General features: G+C 46.2%; 1 protein-coding gene across 1 annotated transcript; it reads left to right on the top strand.

The window, feature by feature from the left end:
• The first annotated feature begins 4,518 nt into the window (after positions 1-4,518).
• LOC102514424 (RNA-binding protein Nova-2) lies at positions 4,519-22,434 on the top strand. The gene is given in 7 exon segments (XM_032473836.1): positions 4,519-4,594; positions 12,628-12,793; positions 21,296-21,344; positions 21,346-21,499; positions 21,502-22,035; positions 22,038-22,085; positions 22,088-22,434. Coding segments are annotated over 7 exon segments (1,290 nt in total). The 3' UTR covers positions 22,351-22,434.
• Positions 22,435-26,493: the final 4,059 nt, after the last annotated feature.

Here is a 26,493-nt window from a genome sequence, read left to right on the forward strand (position 1 = left end):
ACTCTTTTGTGTCTCCATTGGATGTCCACAAAGTTGTCAGTGTTCTTAAACTATGGCCCCTTGAGGGGGCCGCAGTGCCCCAGATGCTGAGGTGCTGGGCTCCATGAACGGCTAGTTACCGGTGTGTCCTGCTCACCACTTCGCACTGTACGCTCACACTCATCCTTGTCCTGGGAGCGGGCCCCATCTACTCTGCAACTGGTTTTGCAATCATATGCAACATGGTACATCCATCTCTACTCATTTTCATTATTAGACTTAGTAATCACTTTTTCTTGGAATGTGATTCTGTCATAGAACAAGATAATTTTTCTCCCTCTGTGCTATCTACGCGTTGTAATCACACCTTCCTTTTCTTAGTTTCACAAATGGACTATTCAACTACCTCTTATATAATTTTTCCAGGGTTTGAGGATAAGCTCCGTGGTTTTCAATTTCTGGAATTTTTCTTCTCTTAAAAAAGAGTATCTGCCTCCATTGGGTACCTTTCCAGCCCTCTGATTGTTCGTTATGTGTTTGGTAACACACCAGTAAGTTCTTTTAGGACCCTGGGGTGTTATTTATCAAGCCCTAATTATTAGAACTTTTTTAAAGTGTGGTGTTCTGACTTTCGACCTTATATGCCTGGACTCCCATTTCTATGAATAAACTACCAGGATTAAGACAGGAGACAAAATATATCTGATACATTTCATTCATAGTTTCCTTGTTTGTTCGTGTTTATATTTAAGGGTGAGTATGCCATTTTATATGTCATACTGTTAGAATATATTACTAAAACTATGCACTAATTAAAGAGGTGGCTTAAAAACATACTATTGTGGTGATGATGACATTAATGATGAGGAATTAATGAGAAATATTAAATTGTAAAATTTTAGCTTGCCAGATTTTTCTCTAGAGCTCTATCCACTTCTTCCTTATGATCTTTCTAGCAACAGGAATTTAAAACCATAACTTGTTGTGGGGAGGGTACAGCTCAGTGGCAGAGTGCCTACCTACCTGGGTTCAATCCCTAGTACCTCCATTAAAAATAAATAAATAAAAACCTAATTACCTCCCCCACCAAAGAAACCAAACAAAATAAAATCCAAAAACAAACAAACAAACAAACAAAAACTTGGGAATAAATTTTAAAAATAAAAACATAACTTTTTGTCCTTTGAATAGCAAACATATTTTGCAGAAACTGAATTTCATAGTCACCATTTGGTCTCATAGTATTTGTATCATTTTACCTTCTAGACATGAGTGTCATTCTTCCAATGGCAAGGAGTATAATTTTTGTAATGCATCTTGTCCCCTTGATTAAAATGAATCTTTACATAAATTCTCAACAGTTTCCTTATACAAATTATGTTCTCCACACTGAAAACAACGTGGACCCTCCTTCCCCACCCTCACTCCCTTAAGAGAAAATAAATATTTCTCTAGATTTCATCAAAGTATAATAAAGCATGCTGAATTTCTCAGATCCTAAAAATGCATTGATTGTAGCACATTTTAGTGGAAATTAACACATTAAGTATATGCATTGATTTTCTGGTTCATTTTGTCTTTGTGTGCTGGCTTGTTGACATTCTGTGCCATAGACTCTATGGCAGAAAACACTCACTCTCAGCTCTTGAGTTTATACGGTAGGTACAAGTCACACAAAGACTAAATCAGTCTCTTCTCTCTTACCCTCCCCCCACCCCCCACCATGCCCCCTGCAATCAAACTGTCAACGTAAGTGACTTCGGCAGGCCCCAGTGAGCTAGTACCCACCCAGTCCAGTTGTCACGCATGAGGCCAGAAGCTCCCCTCGTGAACTGCCAGGGGATAGGCAGGTGGGGGCATGTAATGGGGGAATGGTGCAGACATTCCGGAAGTCATCTGCTGTAAGAGCAGACTGACCTGCTTTTCTTGATGCTCAGTATTTTTTTTTTATTGAATTGGACCAAGAAGAGAGTTTTCAGGAGCTTAATCATTCCTGCAATTCCTGCAATTTCGGGGTAGATGTCTCCTTGGACAAGTTATGTAATAGGAATACCAATAACAACATTCAGTGCAGTTTTATTCATGCCATCATTTTGCCACTCATCACCCCAAATTGTAACTAAATATTAACATAGTAATAAGTGGAAGCCCACACGTTTCCTTAAATATTCATAGGTACTCAATTTTGGACTGAGCAAAAGTAAATTTCTTAGTCCTTGGGGAAAAAACCACAAAGGCTTCAGACTTTGTTAGGAAACTTGCAAGATTCTTGGCATTCAAATTACTTTTACAAAGCAATCCTGGGATGAGTCAAGTGTAATTGAATCAGGAACATATGGATTAAATTCTTCCCGTAAATACACACTGGGTATAAATCTGAAGGGGAAGAGAACTTGCCAGATGGGTTACCAAAACAAAACACTTTCAAAATCACTCAAAATAGTCAACAGACCCCAAACACAGCTGTGTTCTCTTATGTCTAAAAAATGATTTTCCCTTCGATGTCTTGATACGTTAATTTAATTTCTGTTGAACGCCTACGGCACGTTTAGATACCTTAGAAAGCTCACCAAGTCTGCAGCAGGGATTCCTGTTTGGAAACATGAACTCTTACTGAAATGGTTAGGCTAACCCTCTTCCTGATTTTCCACATCTATTTGAGTAATTGTTTAAGCCTGTGCGATCATGGACATCTTTGTCAGTCCTGTTTCCACAACGGGTTTTAAAGGCTTTAACTCCTCTTGGAGTAAACGTCTCGAAGACGGGTTAACTTTGACTTGGTTTTTACTAAAGACAGGGTGGATGGCCAAAGCGGTGGTGCTGCATTAAGAAACAGCCCCAGCAGAAGGCAAGAGCCAAGCAGAGTTTTTAAGACACCGGATTTGCTGTGGCACCGGGGCATCAGAGCTTGATTTCTTCTTTCTTCTTTCTTTTTTTTTTTTTTTTATTGAGGTATAGTCAGTTTACAATGTTGTGTCAATTTCTGGTGTACAGCACAGTGCTTCAGTCATACATGGATGTACATATATTCATTTTCATATTCTTTTTCACCATAAGCTACTACAAGATATTGAATATATCTCCCTGTGCTAAGAGCTTACTTTCTGTGTTGACTTTTTCTCTACTTTTTGTAAGACTAGCATTTTCTCAGTGAGTCTGGGCAATTGTACAAGGTTCAGAATTTCCCCATCACTTCCACGTTGGTCTTCATACTGGATTATAATTTGTGTCACATCACACCAGAGAACTCTCACGCTCTTCTGAATTCTACACCAGCAACATGCAGCCCCCCACCCCGGCAGAGACTGCCCTCGCTAAAGCAGGCTTCTGGAAAGGGAGCTGCTTGTTTTACTCACTGCGGCCACCGGATTCCTGACGGCATCCAGTCAGTCAGATAAATTTCAACAATAGTATCCCAGGGTGTGCATGAAGTCTGGAATTTACAAAGGCAGCAAAAAAATAGGTTGATCACAGCTGATGATTACATGATGTCATAACAATTGACAGTTTTTACGACACAAGAAACGAGCAGAAATTCACACATCTAACCAGATCCAGCCAGCAGTGAGATGTCAACAGTTTCCAGTTCCACCTCATGAGGAAGCCTTTGGAAACACTTAGCATGGCTAAGAGAACAGTCTTTCCTCCAGACCAAAATCTTTTACGTGCTTTTTCCAAGTTCTGCTGATGCTCGTCTGCATGTCCCTGAATCTGTGTGGGGTGTTACTACCTAGTATCAGAGTCCTTACAACTATTTGCACAAAAAAATTGAGTCTCTGCCCGTACAATTTCTCAAAAACCACAGTTGACATAAACTTTATCAGTGATGTTTCAAGGCTGCCCTGAGAAGACTGCTCTCTATAAAACAAACTACCAAAATCATTTAAATGATTGTCTTGCTCTGGGACCGCTGTCTCTTTCCATTGGAGAAGTCCTAACCCTGGTTTATAACGTGCCGGGTTCCTCCATACTCCTGAGGCTGAACCAGGCTCGTTTCGCCTGACACACAGCCAGCCCGAGGCTGAGAAGGTTTGCAGCAGAGAAAAAGGCTTATTCACGAGGCAGCCAAGCAAGGAGATGGGAAAACAAACCTCAAACCCTCCTCCTGAGAGGTGGGGGGGCTCAGGGTTTTTATGGGATACAACTGAGGCATGGGGAGCTGGGGAAAGGTGATTGGAAATAAGAAAAAGGGGCGGTAACTGTGTTCTGCACGGATGCAGCTAAGCTTCAGGCTTCTTCATGGGACGCGTGCTCAGAAAATGATGGTGTTAAGTTTGTTCCCTATATATTTCTTTGAACTACATTCAATATCTTGTAATAACCTAAAATGAGAAAGAATATGAAAAGGAAACTATGTATAACTGAATCACTATGCTGTATACCAGAAACTATCTTAAGATTGCCAATCAACTATACTTCAATTTACAAAATTAAAAAAAAGAAAATGGTGGTGTGAGCACATTCTGAGGGTGGAGTTTTGGACCCTCTGATGTCATAAGGTCACGGAGCAACACTAGCCCATGCCCAGTTGGAGGGTCGATGGTCCTAACCAGTGTTAACCGGCGGGAATTTGAACTGGACACAGCTGACTCCAAGTTCCTGGGCAATAATTCGGGCAAATATCTTATTGTTTAGGCTGCGAGCCACTTAGAGTGCATGCAAGTTTTCTGTAGCAGCAATTACAGCAAGCCGTCAGTGGAGGCAGGTTACAGGTGCGGTGGGTCTGAGGGCTGAAGAGAGCAGTGAAGACTGTGGTCATAGAAAGAGTAACCTCTTCCGCTGAAAGTAGATGGTTTCCCCTCCCCCAGCACCCCCCTTGCTCTGCTTTTCACCCTGCGGGGAAGTTCAACTCAATAAATATTTATGAGGTACTGTTCTGTCCCAGGCACTGGGCTAGGCACCAGGGATATAAAAGGGACCTGTACATGGTCTCTGCCTTCCAAGAGCACAAGGCCTAATGGGGAAATTGGAAATGTGCTGTCAGGACAATGCAGTAGGTGTGATGGGTGCAGAGATGGGCACTCAGCCCAGGGGGTGGCGGAGAGGGAGGGAGCTCTGTTAATTCTCCATATTTCCCATAATAACCACAAATTTGGGAGCTCCAAGTGATACACATTTATTCTCTTCTAGTTCTGCAGGTCAGAAGTCTGAGACAGATCTCTCTGGGTCAAAATCAAGGTGTTGAGAAGGCTGCCCTAGGGGAGAACCCATTCCTGCCTTGGCCAGGTTCCAGAGCTGCATTCCAGGTACTCCTCGGCTCATGGTCTCTTCCTCCATCTCCAAGGACACCACTGAAGTATCTTCAAGTCTAACTGCTCCATTGTCACGTCTCCTCTTCTGTGTAGTGAGACCTTCTACTTCCTTCTACTCTGATGGCATTTGGTGACCACCTAGATAATCTGGGATAATCTCTCCCTCTCAAGATTCACAACACAGTCACATCTGCAGAATCTTAGAACTGGATATCTTTGGGGGCCATACCACAGGAGGTAACCTAAGGAAAAGGGGGAAGGGTATTCTGACAGAAGGAACAGCCTAAGAGGGAACCGTGGCTGAACTCGGCACAGAGCGTGTGGGGATCCCTCATAACTTAGTATTACTGGAGCATCAGCGGTGAGACAGGCAGTGCTCCGGCAGGAGGGCGGAGCCAGCTTGCAGAGGATGACGTGTGTCATACTAAGTCATCTGGGTTTTATTCTGTAGGTTCTTATTTTTATTTTTATTTTTTTTAGTGACGTATAGTTGAGTTACAACGTTTCAGTTGTACATCAAAGTGATTGGATTATACATATGTATGTATTCTTTTTCATATTCTTTTCCATTATAGGTTATAGCAAGATATTGAATATAGTTCCCTGTGCTGTACAGTAGGTCCTTGTTGTTTATCTATTTTATATGTAGTAGAGTGTATCATGAAGGCTTTTAAGTAGGGCAGTGATGTGGTTAGCAATTTAAAGAGCTCATTTTGGAGGGCAGATCCAGGCAGAGAGAGAGGTAAAAAGAGTCTCCACCAGGATAGGGGTTAGGATAAGATTTACTGAAAAAGAAAGTTTTCCAGTAAAATCCATAGGAATAGTCACCAACTGGATGGTGAGGTGAGGGAGAGAAAGAAATTGGGGGTGATCCTCAGTTGTTGGCCCAGGTAGACAGTGGCACCATTAAATACAATAAGGAGGTACACAAGGAAAACACACATCCAAGGAAGGGAAAACTGGCACTGAGTTTGACTTCGTATAATTTGAAGGAAACCTGTGGGCAGGATCGGCATCAGGGGCCGTGACCTGTGTTTCACTCAGGACCCCACACCTCGAGGAGCCTCACACTGGGTTTGGCGCTCAGCTGTCACCATCTTGACAGTCTCCATCAATTTTAAACAAGCGGCACCGTATTTTGATTTTGCACTGGGTCCCACAAACTATTAAGCCAGTTCCTCTTTTTGGCTAAGAACCAGTGCTGGAGCCGCTGTCTTCAGGGAAAGTTTTGAACATGGGTTTCCTTAGGCAGAAATGTGGACTCTCAGCCTCTCCCAGGAAGCATGATCAGACCTTCTCATTCCCAATTAACCAGTCCAAGCCCAACAGTCCATGCCCCAAGAGAAAGTCATAGATTCCAAATTAAAGGGCTCTTTTTTTTTCTGGGCCACTAAGGCCCACCCTTTTTTAGGAGACCCTATTTGGGAGAGAGGGACAAGAAAGCAGTCTCCAAGACCGGATTTTGGAATTGGATCACTCACCAGCTGACTGGTGACAAGGTCTGAATCACTTTTGGTAGGTGGACAAAACATCTTAGGATGATGGCTAACTTTTACTGTGGCAAACTGGGAGAATATATGAGAAAAGAGGACATTAAGTGCCAAATTAAAGGGCTCTGGGATCAAAACTCAGCATAGTAGAATAAATAAGGCCCTGATTTGGGCTCTCTTTTCTCGACCAGCCTCAGCTCAGAGGCTCTGGGAAGTTGAACATGGAGCCTGAAGGTTTTCATATGAATAAATTTGGTGACCAGAAGAGCGAATTCTCAAGGAGCGTGTTCATGCCTCTCGACTAAATAAATGCTTACGGCACGTTCAGGGACAGTAGAGCAGAAATTAACATTCAGAGGAGAGGGTGCCTAGATGGATTTGGGTGTGCCCTGGACAGGTCCAGAATTAGGGGAGGCAGTGCTTCCCCCTTCCCTACACCCACCCCCAGCTGCTGCCCCCCTGGTCTCCTTACCACTCCCACCCACCAGGTGGGTCCAGTTTCATCTTCCTTTGCAAAGTCAGGCTCCCCGACATTCTCAGGATAAGTCCCAGTGTGTGAGAAGCCCCTGCTTTGTGGGATTTGCAGACATAAACTACTATATATAAAATAGATAAACAACAAGTTCCTACTGTAGAGCACAGGGAACTATATTCAATATCTTGTAATAGCCTATAATGAAAAAGCATATGAAAAGGAATGTGTGTGTGTGTGTGTGTGTGTATCTGAATCGCTATGCTGTACACCAGAAATTAACACAACATTGTAAATCAACTATACTTCAACTAAAAATAATAAGCTTAAAAAAGAAAGAAAGAGAAAGGAAGGAAGGAAGGAAGGAAGGAAGGAAGGAAGGAAGGAAGGAAGGAAGAAGAAAGAAAGAAAGAAAGAAAGAAAGAAAGAAAGAAAGAAAGAAAGAAAGAAAGAAAGAAAGAAAGAAAGAAAGAAAGAAAGAAAGAAAAGTTAGCTGCCTGAATCCCTTGCCCCAGTCTCACTTTACCCAGATAATAAAATCATGTCAGCCTCATTTTTCCAGCTTCCAGATCTTGGGTTTCTGGTTTTAGTTCTGGCCATACGTTAATTGATTTTCTGGGCTTCATCCTTTGCCTTCTGAAGGGCTCGGGCCTGCCCCACTCTGATGCTTCACTTGGCGTTCTGACTGAGATGACACCGAGGGGTCGGACAGAGACCCAGGGCACAGCAGAGCTCCCAGGGTCACTGTTGTTTCAGGTCCCACAGCCTTCCAGGCCCAGAAACTCTATTTTGAGACTAAACTCCATCGCAAAATTTACAGATGCATAAACCAGAAAGAGAAATTATCTAAACCATAGGGGCAAGAGAGGGAAGAAACCAATTCCTTTCCAGAGACAGGCATGCTGGCATCATCTGACTCCTTTAGAATATCGAGCTACATAGGACACTGAATTATTTATTAGGAGGTTGTTTAGAGCAATGGGGATAGATTTTCGTGAGGGCTATCTTATCCTCCAGGACACGGTGAGGCTAAGATCTCCCCTCGAACCACATGAGTGTAAACGACAGGCGTCTGCCAGACTCAGAACCTTCCTCCCCTGGACAGTGGGCAGAAACGGTGAGGTGGGTTCTCTGAAGCAGTTTCTCTTCCTCTCGGACACATGGGAAGGTGATTTCTCCCAGGGTCCGTGCTTCCAGGTGGAGCCACGTGACTGACTCTGGTCAATGTTTGGTGGAGTTCATCGGATATTTTCTGTATTAGTCAAGAGAGGTTAACTGCTGTAACCAACAGCCTTGAAAGAATGACTAAACCCCATAAAGATTAATTTCCCTTTCCCACTGGGGGACCACTGGGAGTGAGGGGTGGGGCCCCACAGGGTCATTGAGGGAGCCAGGCTTCCCCAAAGTGGTTCCATCACAGGATCTCTGGCTCATGTCAGAGGACATGGGACGAGAGGGAGTGGGGGGGGGTGGGAGGCTTAGGGGTCAGCCCCGGAAATGGCCTCACACTTCTGCTCCCGTCTGTTGACCAGAATTTTTTTTTCTTTAATCTTAGGGGGTAGGGATATAGCTCAGTGGTAGAGTGTATGCTTAGCATGCGTGAGATTGTGGGTTCAATGCCCAGTACCTCCACTGAAAAAGAAAAAAAAAAGTATATATATATATATAATATATATATAAAGAAGTTATATATAATAACTTCTTTTTGAAATTAAATACATTTTAAAGAAATAGAATATATAAAAACATAAAGAAAAGTTAAATCATTCATAATTCCCTAACCCAATATTTTAGCAAAAATTCTTCTTTCTCCTGAATATCAATGGATATATATCAATGTGTATATATACACATACATTGATGTACATTCACGTATGTACGTATATACATACACACAAATATGGTGACTGTATTGTGTGTATGTGCAAATAGTTTTGTTCTATTTTTAAAATAAACTGGGCTCTTACTATAATTTTTTTCTTGTATATATATATTTTATTGAATTAAAGTCAGTTTACAATGTTCTATCAATGTCTGGTCTACAGCACAATGCTTCAGTCACATATGAACATACATATATTCATTTTCATATTCTTTTTCACCATAGGTTATTACAAGATATTGAATATAGTTCCCTGTGCTATACAGTATGAGCCTTTTGTTTATCTATTTTGTATATATTAGTCAGTATCTGCAAATCTCAAACTCCCAATTTATCCTTTCCCACCTGCTCCCCCCGACCCTGTAACCATAAGTTTGTTTCCTATGTCTGTGAGTCTGTTTGTTTTGTAAGTAAGTTCATTTGTGTCACTTTTTTAGATTCCACATATGAGTGATATCATATGGTATTTGTCTTTCCCTTTCTGGCTTACTTCACTTAGAATGACAATCTCCAGGTCCATCCATGTTGCTGCAAATGGCATTACTTTAGTCTTTTTTATGGCTCAGTAGTATTCTTACTACAGTTTTATAACCTGCTTTACCACTACTACTGCCCTGAAAACTGCAATGTGGATACACGAGTATCTTTCCTTGTAGTGAACATGGCTCTACATCATACTTTTTCAAGGCTGAATAATACTTTATCCTATGTGCCTGTCATTTATTGAACAATTTAACATTTAGACTGCTTTCTTTGTTCATTTCCATTTTGCTATTACTAGCAATACTGCACTGAACATCCTTATATTTCATCTTTGCGTAACTGTGGGGTTACCTTCTAGCAATAAATTTTGAAAAGTGAAAAAGAGGATATGCACGTTTTGTATTTTGTGTTTCATATTTGATAGATGTGGACGAACTAGCCTATAAAATGTAACAATTTCTTGTAGCATCAATATTTTTTGGTACTGTACATTTTACCACGTGTTTACCAACAATCTGTTTTATCAGACATACCGTGACAAGTCTGCTAGGGGAGATGCTCTCCTGACTTAATTTCCATTTCTTTGATCTTCAGGGAGCTTGAACCTATTTTCACCTTTTTATTGGTAAATTTCCTTTTCATGTCACTCACTCATATTTCTCTTGTTCTGTCTTATTAATTTGAAAGAGCTCTTTGTACGAGAGAATAACCCTTTGTCTCTCATATCTGTTGAAGATGTTTTTTCCCAATTTGTTATTTTTTTAACTTTGTGTGGGTTTTTTCCCCCCCACATTAAAGGTGTTATGCAAACCAATGTATCTACCATTTTTCTTGAGCTTCTGGGTATCTCGTCTCCACTAGCTGCTATAAAATAATTCCTAAGAATTTCTCTGGTAACAGCTTAAGCATGTATAACCTCTTTGGAAGTACTTTTGGAATTAAAAATATCTATCTATCTATCAGGACCAACTGGTGAGAGACACTGCACAGTGTAGCCTCCTCCACCTTGATACCTACTTTCTCCAGGGGGAAAAATAGCTTAAAAAAATCACTATATCAAATTTTATGTCCAGCATGATTTGTGCAAGGAGAATTCATCTTTACTAGAAATTGGGGCTTGGATTTAACATTTTCTGAATATGATTTCCCAGTAGGAGTAAGGAAGGCTTCCTGGTTATGTTGATGGGGAGTGGGATAATGAATTTGGGCAAAAACTAGAAATTTAGGGGGCCTGTGGGTGCCAAAAAGCAGAAAGTGGCTCAGTGGTTAACAGCCCAGACTCTGAAGCCAGACACCTGGGGTCCGAAACCCTGATCTTTCACTACTGGCTGAGGGAACTTGGACAAACCCCAGAGCTCTGTGCCTTAGTGTCCTTACCAGTAAATCATATATTAAAGTGAACAAATATATGTAAAGTGCTTAGAATTGTTCCTGGCGATCGGTGTTATGTAAGCACCAGCTGTTATTATTAGACATTCTTTCAGGGTTTAACTGAGTCCCCCAAAGCCCCTGTGGACCCTGGTTAAGAACCACAAGGGGATGTGAGATCACAGGCTCCCTGAGCTGGAAGGAAGCCTCACAGAGATGGAGAGCCTGGCCACTTCAGCTGGGCTCTCCCTGGGGCCACCCCACCCCCCAGTTCCCACCCTGACCCACACCCTTTCCTATTTACAACCAGACGAAGGCAGCCTGCACGCTGACTCACGCTTGGCTCAGACCAAGCCATTGTTCTGGGGTGGAGGGGAGTAAGAGTGCGGAACAGTGGCCCAAAGGAGATGGGGGATGTCAACTACACAAGTGACCCAAGACAGTGACACTCAGACACACAGCAAGATTGGCATGCCCAGCTGAGAGATGGCAATGCTGCTTCGTGGAATTTTTTGTTTCTTACTCTCAAACCCTTACGGACATCCAGCTCAGTCTCACAAACAGTGTACATAACCTTGAACAGCACAGCAACACCAAAGTCTTTCCTACACACAAGAGTACACACAAACATCTTTTTGGAATCACTATGTCATGCAGTTTGTATCTCGGTCTCTCCTGCTCTTTCCTGAACATACACATACGTAGATAATTCATCCAGTCCTGCCCAAGTATACACAAGTACACACACACCACTCACCCAAACAGCCTCACAGATGTACTCACACTGGCCAGTCAGTGTCACCCAGAGTCTCTCTCCCATACACATATATGCCAACATCATCCAGTTAGCTTCTTTTTCTTGCTGCCCCCCAACACACACTGACACACACACACACACACACCATAAGGATGACCAGCTCAGAACCACAGCCAATATCTGGAGATCTCCAGTAAAGGCATCCACCCTACCCTCCTTTCTCCATCCCCCTGTCTCCAGTCTTTCACGAGTTACCTTTGACCTACTCTACTCTCCCCTATCCACACCCATGCCCTCCCCCACCCCTGAGCCCTCCATCTGGTGGGTCCAGGCAGGCACTCAGGCCCCTCTCCTGTCTCCCCCATCCCCCAGCCCTTCCCCATCCACTCCAAAAGCCCAGAGGCCGTCGCTGCAGGCTTTCAGGGGTTGCCATACCAATGGGGCCTCGTCCCTCGTCCCCCTGGGGGTAGGCTGAGGACCTGGCCAGCCACACCGATAAGGGGGTTCCAGTTACTGTGGCAACCATTGCAGGCCTGAGCTCTCGGCTTCTAGAAGGTGGAGGAGGGGAGTGGTGAGGGAGTGAATGGTTGCCAAAGCAACTGAAAGCCAGCAAGGACTGGGAAGAGGCAGCTGAGCCCTGTCTCCCTTGCCCAGGTCTGCTGTGGGCATTGCAAATCACTTAAGCATCGTTCTTCCATCCCTTGGGGTTGTTTTAAGGGAGGGACAGGAAGTGCAGATAATGAAACAGGGATTCCACTCACTCTCCCAGCTACCCATCAAGGTCTGGGAGCCCATGCCAGCTTGCCCAGACTTACCATGTGACCTGGGGCTAGTCAGGTCCACTCTCTGGACCTCAGTTTTCTCTTTCCTTTAAATGGGACCTGTCTCTCAGGAGTGCCCCTTTTCCTATCTGATGAGTGTGCCCTCTCTTCCTTGCTCCACAGGAACCACAGAGCGAGTATGCCTGGTACAGGGCACAGCAGACGCTTTGAATGCTGTGCACAGCTTTATTGCTGAGAAGGTCTGAGAAATCCCACAAGCAATGACCAAGCCTGAGGTGGTCAACATCCTTCAACCGCAAACCGCAATGAACCCTGACAGAGCCAAGCATGTTAGCAGGGCCAGAGATTGTGTTTCTGTAATGCTGGTGGGGCTCTGGGAGAAGATAATTCTTCCACATCACTGGACTGCAATGGACGTTCAATGGGATAATGGCTATAAAGTGTTTATCAATCAAATGCATAGTAACTCCACTACTGGGGAGTCAGCCTAAGGACTCCAGACCTCTTAGGGTGATCTGATTCAGAGAGTAAAGGTCTGGGACAATCTGACCCAGACCCCCTTCCTTATACCTCCTTCCTGGATTCTCTAGATCCTCTTCTCCCTTCCACCTCATCCCACTGTCTTTCCAAAACCATCTGCTTCCCACTTCCTGTTCTCACCGGAAGTAACCTCAGTAACACCTCATCTACATACAGAAAAGTTTAGAAATGGCCTCTGGTACTTCATCTCTCTGTTAACTACTGAATAGGAGTGACCACCATTTTGGAGAAATGGTGTTTCCTTAGGGATAGAGGGGCAGGTCTCTGTAAGGAGGATGGCAGAGCCTCTTGGGTTACGGGGGGTGGCGTAGGGACTTGGCAAGGAGCAGATCCAATCACTTCACAGGCCTCTCCGATTGCCAGGACCACCGTGGGTACCAGACAGGTGGGCTTGCCTCAAAGCTCTTGGCAGCGTGGTCCTGACTGGCTACGGATCCAAGGAGGAGGAGAACGCGGGGTTGACTGCAGTAAATTCCCTGTTTTCTCTACCCTTCTCAGCTCCCACATGAGCGCACGATGCAAAGAGACAAGAAGTTCTGGGCAGACGGACAGCCCTCTTGTGAGGGTTCCTTAACGTCTGCCTAAAAGCAGAAGAGGGCCTCGGCAAAATGAAGCTGGAATTGTTGGGAATTCTTGTGGCTCTGGGGTGAGGTAGACCACGGGCCTGAGTCCCTCCAAGCTCGTGGGGAAACGGTGGCAGAAAACCGCGGAAGAATGCTGCAGAGCGGAGCATTCCCAAAAAAGACGGAGGGCTTGGAGCGCGGCTGCTGTCCTTGGTGCTGACGCAGCTCCGCTCCTTGCGCCCTGCCAGGCCTCTTCTGAACCGCGTCCTATCAGCAGGCCACAGCTTACTCACTTTACAGGAGGCGAGGGTATTGCCTCCTCCCTCCGCCTTGGTCGTGGCCGCAAGGGGCTCCGGGTTCATCAAGAGTTTGTACATGTTACAGGGAAAATGGGGTCAGCACCATCTGTGCCTGAGCTTCCCACCCCACCCCCTAAGCCACAGAACTCTGACTTAGTGGAGTCGAAATGTTACAGAATCAAGATTTTTCTCTGCCTTATTACTCGTGGGTTCCAAAGAATGAGAAAGTTGATGGCTGAAGGCTCAGGCTCCGGAATCAGATGTTGAGTTGAATTTTACTCTGATACTTCTTACCTGAGTGACCTTGAGCAAGTTACCTGATTTCTCCATATAAAATGAGGTTTATTATGGTAACTACTTAAGAGTGATGGTTAGCATTCATTAATGTTTGAAAAGCACTGAGCATGTATGCCTAAGGCATAGAAAGTTTTCCAAAAATGTTAGCTGTTGTTATGGGATTTTTGACTCAGGAGGCAGGTCTGTTCCCTATTTGCCTTGGATTTGCTGTGTTACTCTGCTTCTTCCCTTCTGTATACCTCAGCTTCCCTTCCTTTACAGTGGGGAAGCCGGGCCAAACCAGGGATTTTTAATTTCAATGCCTCCAGGATTCAGAAATGGAACATAAAGGATTGGGGACTGTGGCCTCATCATAGAGATATAATACCCTCCCTAAAGAGAGAAGCTCAGCATGACTTGATTCTTGCCCTTTGTGAATGTGGACATAGTGTTACCACATCTTCCACAGTTTTCAAAAGAAGCCCAAAATATTTTAAAATAATTGATTTTTCAAGGTTGGCTTAGTTTTTAAACTGCTGTGTGGCTGTGGGCTGGCTCTGGCCAGAGCATCACCAGATTTGCCACCTCTGGGCTAGACCAGTGGTTCTCAGCCCTGGTTGGTATCTGAATCATCTAGGTAGCTTAAAACACAGATTTCTCGAGGGAGGGTATAGGTCAGTGGTAGAGCCCATGCTTAGCATGCACGAGGTCCTGGGTTCAATCCCCAGTTCCTCCATTTAAATAAATAAATAAGTAAATAAATAAATAAACCCAATCCCCTCAAAAACAAATAAACAGAACAAAAAAAACCCCTTGCAGCCTGAAGCCAGTGAATCAGAATTCCTGGGAAGAATGCCTGGGAATCTTAACATGAACTGTGGCCTGGGATAAGATCCTGGCACTACTATTCACTTTCTGTGTGATTCTAAGCGATTTCCTTACCTCTCTGTGCCCCTGTTTCCCAGTCTATAAAATGTGATAATCATAGTACCTGCCTTGTAGGGTTGTTGCCAAGATTAAGTAAGCTACTATATGAAAGTATTTAGAAAAGTGTCTGGCATGTGGTATGCACTGCTAGAAGCTACTGGGCTGCTGCTACTGTTGTTGTTGTTGTTACTGTTATTTTTAAATCTCCAGACTTGCAACTGCCTGGGGCAGATGGTCTCTGAGGTCTTTCTGGCTCTAAAACTCCTATAACTCTGTGGCTCTGTGATTCCAACATTCTAGACATATATTATTCTTAGAGTCTACTGTTCTGACATCCTGGGACTCCAGGATTCTATTGAACTGCACCTGCATATCTCTCTAAGATGCTGTGGTTCTGCGATCTGGGCCGATCATGAAGGCAGCTGCTGTTTTCTGAGGGCTTCCCATGTGCCAGGCAGTAGAAGGTCACTTCAGTCATTCAGTATTCCCAATGTTTGTATAGAGTAGCTGTGGTTTTGTCAGTTTCAGAGATGAAGAAACAAGTACGGAGTGAACACTGTTCCTTGGATGAAAAGGTTCCATCCTTCCCCCATTGATCTGAAATGCTGTATCACATACTAAATACCCCTTTACTCTTAGGTCTGATTTTGTACATTCTTCTGTTCTATCCCCTTGACTTGTCAAGACTTCTTTTTTTCCTAATGATTTCTTCAAAATAACAGCTGTTTTGATAATCCACATACTGTATCGTTCATTATTTTTAAATGTATAATTCAATGGTTTCAGTATAATCACAGAGTTGCAAATTGATCATCACTATCTAATTCCAAAACATTTTCACCACCCCAAAAAGAAGCCCCATACCCATCAACAGTTCCTCTCCATTCCCCCAGTCCCCTCCCTCTCTGCCCCCTTCCCACCACTAGTCTGCTTTTAGTGTCTATGGATTTGCCTATTCTGAATAGTTTACATAAGTTGAGTGCTATTTCTGTGGCATTTTGTGTCTGGCTTCTTTTCCTTAATATATAATGTCTTCAAGATTCATCCATATTATAGCATTTATCAAAACTCCATTTCTGGTGGGGAGGCTATAGCTCAGTGGTAGAGTGCGGGCTTAGCATGCACAAGGTCCTGGGTTTGATCCCCAGTACCCCCATTAAATAAATAAACCTAATCCCCCCTCATTTTTTTTAAAAACTCCATTCCTTTTTGTGGTCAAATAACATTTCATTGTATGGATATACCACATTTTGTTTGTCTATTCACGACTTGATAGAAATTTGGGTTGTTTCTACTTTTTAGCTATTATGAATAATGTTGCTAATGAACGTATGTGTGGACATATGTTTTCAATTCTCTGGGGTATATACCTAGGGTGGAATTTCTGGGTCACATGATCTATGACTTTTATGAATATTAACCTTTTTTAAGAACTGCCAGACTTTTTTCCCAAGTGGCTATACCACAGATGTGGGATTTAAATCCAGGTCCACCCATAGGGATAACAATGACAACCATTTCTTGACCACCTACTATGGGTACATATTAAGTGCATGCTCTCATGGCACCCAATGCTTGGCACATAGTAGGTGCTCAGCAAATGTTGCTGGTTTGAATGCATGGATGATAACATGCTCAAAGGGACAAGCAGAAACATAACTGAGGGGAGGCAGCTCTTTATAACCTGGCAGTGGTAGGCACTGCATGTTGCCTGAAGGGCAGCCATGTGCAGTTCTAGCTGACTGTGGCCGTGGTTGAATTTCTAACTCATCATTTCATGCATGATCTCTGTTAGACCTCACAGTAATCCTATGGAAGAGATATGACTATCCCCATTTTACAGATGAGAAAACTGAGTTTCAAAGAGATTAGGTCCCTTGCCCAGCATCAGTGGTGGGGTCAGGACTTGAACCTGAGCAGACGTCTCCAGAGTCCAAGGCAGCTTTTCAGGGATTTGTGTGCACAGATTGCAGTCTGGTGGCCTCGCTACTGCACAGTGGTTCTCACGCAGTTTTAAGTGATTGCCAAGATTTAGAAACTAGGATGCTTCACATTTTACAAGTCAGAATTTCCAGTTAGTCTATAAAGCTCATATCAGGCTGAGTTTGGCTACCTAAATTCATATATACAAACACCCCACCACCACCACTAGGTGAGCCACACCTCCACTCAGCCCCATTCCTGCTTGGTCCTTTGGGCATGTCATCATCCATTTTTCATCCATCCATTCATTCACCCACCCTTTGCTGAGCATGTGCCAGGCACTCCTCTAGGCACTGAGAACCCAGTAGTAAGCAATACAGATGAAAATCTCTATCCCCATGGGTCTTAAATTCTTTCATGGGAAGCAGAAAGTAAACAAGTAAATAAATAGAATGTGTAGGATGTCAGAGAGTGAAACGACTAAGAAGGAAAAACAGAGAAGGAAAGGAAATACTGGGGCTTTTTTTTCTCTTAATATTTTATTTGGAAAATGTTTAAAGAACAAGACAATGAACTCTGTCTACACTGCACTTAGATTCACTGATTGTTAGCATCTGCTTTATCTCCACAAACACACACACACACACACATGGGTTTTTTGTTTCTTTTTTCCTGATCCATTTGAAAATAAGTTGTAGGCCTCATGATTCTTCACTCCTAAATATTTCAGCATGTATCTCCCAAGAACAAGGACAATCTCCTATATTATTATATTACTATTATCACTCCTGTAAAATTAATACATATTCAGATTGCCCCAAAATATCTTTTATATCTCTAGAATATTTTTTATTAATAATTCTGTCAGTGTTTGTGCATGGCATTTGGTGGTTATACCTCAGTAATCTTTTTTTTTTCAACTTTTTTGGGGGGAGGGGTAGGAAACTAGGTTTATTTATTTATTTTTAGTGGCAGTACTGGGGACTGAGCCCAAGACCCTGTGCATGCTGAGCATGCGCTCTACCACTTGAGCTATACCCTCCCCCCTCAGTAATCTCTTTTAATCTAGCATAGTCTGGGATGTATTTTTGAAGGTAGAGCCAGCAGAATTGCTGATTGGATGTTGCTTGTAAAGGGAAGAGAGGACTCGTAAGGGTTGGGCCTGAGTGGTGGATGGATGCATCTTCCGTTTACTGAAATGAGGAAGACCATGGCAGAAGTGCTTTTGAAGAGGAAGATAAGGAGTCAATTTTGGACTTTATGTTTGGGATGTCCACGCAACATCATACTAGAGATGTGAGGTTGGCTGTTACAAGTCTGGAGGTGTCGATGCTGGAGACATAAACAGGTAGACAAGCTTTGATCATCAGGTGGTTTGGGAAGGTCTCTCTGAGGAGGTGCATTTGTGCAAAGACCTGAATGGAAAGAGGGATGAGCCACCTTTTCTAGGGAAGAGCATTCCAGATGAGGGAACAGCAGGTTCAAAGGCCCTGAGTCTGGGCCGAGCTGATCAAGTTGGAGGAACTGCAGGGAATCTGATATGTCTGCCATGGAGTTAGCAAGGGGCAGGGAAGAGTGAAGTCAGAGTGGTATCAGGAAACAGCGTGTAGAGTTCTCAGCCCTTTCACACCTGATGTCCCTTTTCTCCTGCAAATATTTTCCCATGCCCATTTTACTCTGAAATTATGTATATGTACTATGTATATATATGTGTGTGTGTGTGTATATATATATATATATATATATATATATATATATATATAAACATAGCTACATCTGTAAGATTTTAAACAGTTTTATTGAGATATAATTCACATAAATGCAATTGACCCATTTCAAGTGTGCAGTTCCATGGCTTTATTATATTCAGACTTCAGCATCCACCACCACAGTCAATGTTAGGACATTTCATTTCCTCAAAAGGAAATCTTGATCCCCTTAGCTATCACCCCTCAACCCTCCCAGCTCCCTCCACCCCTGCTCTAAGCCACCATTAATCTACTTTGTCTCTATAGATTTGCCTATTCTGAACATTCATATAAATGGAATTATACAATCTGTGGTCTTTTGTGCCTGACTTCCTTCACATAATGTTTTCTAGGTTCATCCATGTGGTAGCATGCATCCTGACTTTGTTCATTTAAATTGATTGCCCGTGGAGGGTATAGCTCAGTGGTAGAGCACGTGCTCAAGCTCACATGAGGTCCTGGGTGCAATCCCCAGTACCTCCAATGAATAAATAAATAAACCTAGTTACCTGCCCCCCAGAAAGGTTTAGATGATAAATTGATTGCCAAATAATATTCCATTGTATGGATGTACATCTTCTATATCCGGTAAGACTTTTTTAAATAAAGGAGAAGTGAATGAAGTTGATTTGTTAGAAAGTAAGATGAATTTTAACATGTAAATACTCAGCTTGGAGACCACAGTAGAAGAAATCATGAAATAGTCAGCTGCTCACACCTAACGTGGCCTGAGTGAGACAAGCACGGTGATCCAGAGCAGAGTCCTGGATTTAAGTTTTACACGTGGCATTACTACCGATGCCACAGTTTTCTCAAATGATGAATGACTCTTGGCAAAGTTAAGAACCAAAGTACAATCATCCCTCGATTTACTGAGAGTTACATTCCTGGAAATTTCAGTAGATCTTCATACCGTGCCAAACAAAAACAAAAACAAAACTTGGTACTTACATGTTTCAGAAGGTTGGGAGATTTGGAAATAGACTTTCACCAACATGAATGTTGAGGGGGACATTCAAAAGTCATACAGGACCTGGGACGGTTCTTCATTGTGAGAATCTGACTCTCATGTTGCAGGTGCAGACATCCTGGTCCCTGCTCACTGAATGCCCGCATCTGCCCCCCAGGTACTATGACAACCAAAACCACTCCCACAATTTCTCAAACACCCCTCGGGTCTGGCTTGTGGGTGGAAAGGAGAGGCAGAGATGAGAGCTTCAGAGAGTAGAATCCACTGGTCTGAGGGGAACGTGGGAAGGGCTGAGAAGCAGGAATTTATGTGTAGAAATGCTCTTGGAGATGTGAAAGGAGACATCTGGTTTTGAAATATCCCCACTGGAATTAAGACTGATTAGCTTTGTAGCTGAAAAGGATGGGCTGCCCTATAAACTGAAAGGGGGACCATCATATGTAAGTGACCAGTTTTCTCAATCTTCTCAGCTGTAAGGTTTTGTTACCGTCATTTTCCAGATAAGACAACTGTATTAGATCGCAAGGGCTGCGTAACAAAGTACACGAACTGGGTGGCTTAAACAAATTCATTTTCTCATAATTCTGAAGACTACAGATCTGAGCTCAAGGTATCAACAGGGTTGATTTCTTCTGAGGCCTCTGTTCTTGTCTTTAGTCGGCCATCTCCTCCCTGTGTCCTCACATGGTCTTCCCCCCGTGTATGTCTGTGTCCTAATCTCTTCTTACAAGGACACTAACCATATTGGGTAGGGGCCCACCCTAATGACCTCACTGAACCTTCAATGCCTCTTTAAAGACCCAGTCTCCAAGGGGGAGGCTGTAGCTCAGTGGTAGAGCTTGTGCCTTGCATGCACGAGGTCCTGGATTCAGTCTCCAATGCCTCATTAAAAAAACAGAACCTTAATAACAAAGACCCAATCTCCAAATGCAGAATGTGACAAATACAGCCATATTCTGAGGTACTAGGGTTGGGACTTTGACATGTGAACTGGGGAGTGGGGAGGGGCAGCAATTCAGCCCACAACAATAACGAAAGTGTGGTTGAGTGAGGTGACCACACCACAGAGCGGGGAGCACAATGGAGTGGAACCCATGAGGCTGGGTTTCAGTTCCTTCCCTGTCTGGGTGACCTTGGGGCAAGTCCTTTCATCTCTTAGGCCTCGCGTGGCTCATCTGTAAAGTGAGACTTGTGAGGCCTTTTCTAGGGGCTGTGAGTCAGACTCAGTGTAAGAAAAGGGCGTGGGCACCAAGGCAAGCTTGGAGCGGGGGTCCAGGAGGGCCCCCACTGGGTCAGTCGTTAAGCTTTGAAGTGCTGGAGGGAAGGGAGGTCCCAGGGGGTGTGGAACAGAGTGGCTGAGAGGCTACTGAGGGGACTTGCAGTACTAGCTCGTTTTTCACCAACAATATGGAAAGTGTTCAGTATTTCTAACAACCAGTAGGACCATACTGATGCCTATCAAAGGGGCATACCGAGCCTGAGTTTGGACGCTTGAGGGTCAGGGTGGGAATGACTTGAGAAGGCAAGTCGTAGACTAATGTGACTGTTCCGTCTCTGATGACCCTCCCTCTGGCTCCCCATGCGGGCCAAGCTGATCGTCCCCAACAGCACAGCGGGCCTGATCATCGGCAAGCGGGGGCGCGACGGTGAAGGCGGTGATGGAACAGTCGGGTGCCTGCGTGCAGCTGTCCCAGAAGCCGGAGGGCATCAACCTGCAGGAGCGCGTGGTGACGGTCAGCGGTGAACCGGAGCGGGTGCACAAGGCCGTGAGCGCCATCGTGCAGAAGGTACGGAAGATCCGCAGAGCAGCAGCTGCCTGAACATCAGCTACACCAACGTGGCCCGCCCCGTGGCCAACTCCAACCCCACCGGCTCGCCGGACGCCAGCCCCGCTGATGCGCTGCCTGCCGCTGCCTCGGCCGCTGCCGCTTCTGGCCTGCTGGGCCCTGCGGGGTTGGCGGGCGTGGGAGCCTTCCCTGCCGCCCTGCCTGCCTTCTCAGGCACCGATCTGCTGGCCATCAGCACGGCGCTTAGCACGCTGGCCAGTTACGGCTGCAACACCAACTCCCTCGGCCTGGGCCTCAGCTCGGCCGCGGCCTCCGGGGGCCTGGCTGCCGTGGCTGCCGGTGCCAACCCTGCCGCCGCCGCCGCTGCCAACCTCCTGGCATCCTACGCCGGTGAAGCAGGGGCCGGGCCAGCCGGAGGGGCTGCCCCACCTCCGCCCCCGCCCCCCGGGGCCCTGGGGTCCTTTGCCTTGGCCGCCGCCGCCGATGGCTACGTCGGGGCCGGGGCGGGTGGAGGGGCAGGCGGAGGGGGTGGCCCGCTGGCGCCGCGGGGGCGGCTGGGGGCTTCCTGACTGCGGAGAAGTTGGCAGCTGAGAGCTGCTGGAGATTGCGGTGCCTCAGAACCTGGTGGGAGCCATCCTGGGCAAGGGGGGCAAGACGTTGGTGGAGTACCAGGAGCTGACAGGCGCCCGCATCCACATCTCCAAGAAGGGAGAGTTCCTGCCAGGCACGCGGAGCCGGTGGGCCACCATCCCTGGCAGCCCCGCGGCCACGCAAGCCGCTCAACACCTCATCAGCCAGCGGGTGACCTACGAGCAGGGAGTGAGGGCCTCAAACCCCCAGAAAGTGGGATGAGGCCTGTGGTGTGTGCTCCCACCCGTCTCCCTGTCCCTACTCCTCCTCCTCCTGCTCCTCCGCCCACCCCGACTCCTGACCTCAGCTCGGTATAGTCCTGCTTCTCTTGGGATGGGGCTGGGTTAGGCCTGAGTGCACCCCTCCTTTCTGGTAGTCATAGGCAGGATTGAGTGATGGCTGGGGATGGGGCCCAGAAGCTCCCTCCCCAGTCCTGAACTGACCCCTCCTTCCTTCCTCCCTCCCTGTGCTTGGCTGGGCCTGACCCTCCTCTCCCAGGGCCCAGGTCTGTGTGATATCTGTATATATTGCATTTTGTTGATTTTAATAGAAAACAAAGTGTTATTTTCTCTTTCTTTCCCTCCTTTCCCCCCTCCCCTTTGATAAGGATTTTTCCCCCTTTGTAAGTTTTTGTTTCCATATGGGAGGAGGGGAGGGAGCCTCTGGGTCACCTAGAATGAGGGGCCTCCCTGAAACTGCACCCCCACCTCTCTTCCAGCTCCAGATCTGAGGGAAATGCTGGGAGGAAAGGGAACAGAGGAGTCTGAGCTGAAACGGGGCGTTTGGAGCAGGGACCCCAGAGTTCCCAGATTTTCTCAGCTAGTCTCCCCCCACTGGAGTTGCCCCTCCTAGGTGCAGCTTTTCACTCTTGTTGTCAGGTGGTAAAGGGGTGTTGAGGGGGGTGTGGTGCTGCTGGGAATGAGGCCGGCTCTGGGATTCGGCCAGTCTGGTGGGTAAGACTCTTGCGAGAGGCTGGACCAACTTCCTGTGGCATCTCCTGTGGCTCTTCCTAGAGTAATGGGTATGAAGATCCCTGTTGTGATGTCACTGAGTCAAGCACTTTCTCGGAGTGCTTCTGGCGCTCCCTGTGATGTCACAGGAAGTAGCTGCAACCAGAGGTCATGTCCTGTGACGACAGGAGAGACAGGTACTTCCTATGAGGTCTCAATGAGCCTTCCGTGAAGGTTACTTCCGTGATATCCTGGGGGCATGTTACTTCCTGCGATGTCATCAGGGTGACGCATGCACTTCCTGCATCGGGCCTTGGCCAGTCACTTTTCCTCCTTCTCTACCCACACACCTCTTCGGTGAGTCTTGGCTTGGGGGTCTTCCTAGGAGGAGAATGAGGGGAGGGACTTGGATCTAATCTGGAGGACTCTGAAAAGACCCACTACTGTCAGGGTCATCTCCATCCAAACACACCAAGTCTGACTCCCCCAGCAGGGAAGGGTGGGAGATGACGCTAGTGACAACCGTAAAGACCCCCAGTCCCACCCCCGCCTCGCATGCATGCTTGCGTCTGCGTGGCTTTGCTTCGTAAGTCTGGTGAGCCAAGTGTGTGGTGGCTCTGTCAGGCCACAGCGGCCCAGGAGTGTTCAGTGAGCCACGGCAGGGTCTCATGAGCCAGAATGCTTCGTGTGGTCTAATGCATAGATTGACTTGTGGTTTCCAGCAAGCTGGAGTACTCTGGTGGTGTCTGATGGATCAGAATGTTTTGGTGCTCTCACCATAGGCTCTGAGGACCTAGAATGTTCTGATGAAATCTGCCAAGCCAGGCAGCCCCGAGAGTTGGTTTGTGAGTGGCTCCCTGGGCACTGTGGCTGTGGTCAGCTCTAAGACCTTGTTGGCAGGCTGAGTTTTCGGGGCCTGACAACCCATGGACTTAGGATAGCTGAGACCCACCTTACCCCTATCCATCTCCCCCTCCCCAATGGAGACCACCTCCACTTCCTCCAACCCAAGGCAGGGCCCTCCGTGCCCTGGTTCCATCATCAGCATCTCTGGGGGAGAGGCACCCCATGCCCACCCTCTCCCCCAATTGTCCCTCTCCTAGGTCTTCCAGACCCTTCCTTTCTCCATGGCTTTAGGGGAATCCGGCATCCTCGTCTCTCTCCCAGAAAAGGAGGGAAGAAAAGCCAGAGACAGTTCCCACCCCTAAAGCCTGGAAGACCCCTGCCCCTCACTAGAGAGCCACCCGCAAATCAAAATGTGCAAGTCCCTAGAAAGCAATAGCCTTCAAGGAACCTTGCACTGAATTTCCCACCCCAGTCCTTCCACCTGATGGGAGGCTGTAGCTTGGGCACTAGGGTGACTTTTTCCATGCCCTCTTCATCTCCAGAATGGGGGGCAGACTCCATTTCCCCATCCTTCAACCTCCCATTGCTGCTGTCCCCACCCCTAATCTCCAGACTGAACCCAGATGGAGATTTGAGTGCCAAAACAATTCTTGATGTAACTTTGTACATATCTACTGTCGTTGGGGGCTCTTGGGGTCAGAGGTGGAGGTGGCCCTGTGGGTCATTGCCCCCCTCCACCTCACAAAAGACCTTACAGTATTTCACAGTATTTCCACTCACACGTGGGTATTGCAGTATCTAGCTGGACTATTCCCCCTACAACTGCCCAGACCCCTAGAAGGAGGGGAAGGAGCCAGGGAGAGCTGAAGTAAGGTCTGGGAGTAGGGAGGTGGGATTTGAAAGCACTCATTTGCATATCATTTGCATCCGCAGCTGCCCTTGGCTTCTCAGATGCTTTCTGTAGACCTATTTCTGGGTCCCAATCAGCGGGGTCCAGCACTCCTCTCACACAGACATGTCTCTGGAGGCTGGGCCTCTTGAAAAGTGTTACCTTGGGGTATCTGTGTGACAGCCCCCTCCCTATTCACATTTTTTGGGGACCCCCTACCCCACCGGCCAGGGCTATATGAAAAGTAGTTAACTAGCTCAGTGAGCTATTTCATTCACTATGTTGGTGAGTGGAGAGCCACACCCCTTTTCCCATTTTACCCTAGGAAACTCACTCTCCCATCTTCCCCATCCCTTAAAAGTCCCTTCTGCAATCTGACCTCAATCTTCTGTGCTGCAGTTTGTCCAGAAGGGACACAGATGTGGGGTCAGGGATGGGGATCATTGAAAAACCCATCACCTCTTTTTTTTTCTCCTCTTCTTCTCTGTTAGCCAGTCAGATCTCAGAGACTCTGAGTGGCCTCCCTGCACCCTGCTCTTCAGCACCCAGTAGGTGCTTAATAAGTGTTTGCTGCATTGAATTGTCTCTTTGTTCTTTCCCATTTGCCCTCCAGCCCCCAACACCCCCCACCCCTAGCGCCCAGCATTTTCCCCTTTCTGGCTCCCAATGGCTTTCTCCTTTCTCTCCCTGTGTCTTCCATTGTTACCTGTCCTGTCTCTATCTTTGTCTGTGTCTGTCTTCTCCCTCTTCTGCTCTCAACCCCCTCCGTTACTCTGTTTCCCTCTTTGAGGAGGCCCCTAAGAGGCACTGAAGAAGTCTCTGGACACTTAGCTCAGTTGGGTCCCCCTTCCTCAGCCCTCCTACCCCTGAGTTTTTCTTAGAATCTTTGTAAGAAAAAAAAAAAAAGAGAAAAAAAAAGTCCCCTTCAACTAACCCTAATCCTTTGGATCCCCCCAATTTCCACCAGCCAGGGAGAACCCCACTTGCCTCCTTTGGGCAAATCTGTAGAACCTGGGGAGGGGGAGACAAGCTCAACCCCTCCTCCTCTGGCCTGAGGGATGGTGCCAGCTGGATTTGAGAGAGGGACCTCAAAGCACTTATGAGAAGAAGGGGTTCAATGTGCCAAATTCACCTCCTTCATCCCCCATCTCAGGGGGTCTCTGAGCCAACCTGCCCCAGCCACCTTCTTCCACCCTGTCCCAGCCATCTCTACACGAGTAAGGAGGCGGCACTGCAATAATTATTAAAGGATCAGAAGGCCAAGATCGGGCCATTTTTACCCGCCCTAACGCCTGCCCTGGACTTGTAGGAGGGAAGTATAAATATCCCAGATGGAGTTCTTAAGAGTCCGCTTAATAGACGATGGGGGAGCTATACTTGGAAGAATATGGTGCCACTCTTCTCTAAGTGGTATTTCTTTTCCCCTTCTTCAGCCCCGAATCACTCACCATCCCCTTGTTCTGCTTCTCCTGCCTATCCCTCCACCCCACGCCCTCTTTATTTTGTTTCTGATTGGTGGCCTACTACTGCTTGGAAGGCGAGTGGATTCCCCTGCCTTGATTATTGCTCTTTCAAGACCGGGATCAGAGGTTGTGACAGACTGAGCGGTGGAAAAAAGTATTAACTAAGAGTGGCGATGAGGATGGCATCTGAGGCGTCCAGGCTGCTGACTGGGTGCAC

This window comes from Camelus ferus, chromosome 35 (genome assembly GCF_009834535.1).
Source record: "Camelus ferus isolate YT-003-E chromosome 35, BCGSAC_Cfer_1.0, whole genome shotgun sequence".
Taxonomy (NCBI): domain Eukaryota; kingdom Metazoa; phylum Chordata; class Mammalia; order Artiodactyla; family Camelidae; genus Camelus; species Camelus ferus.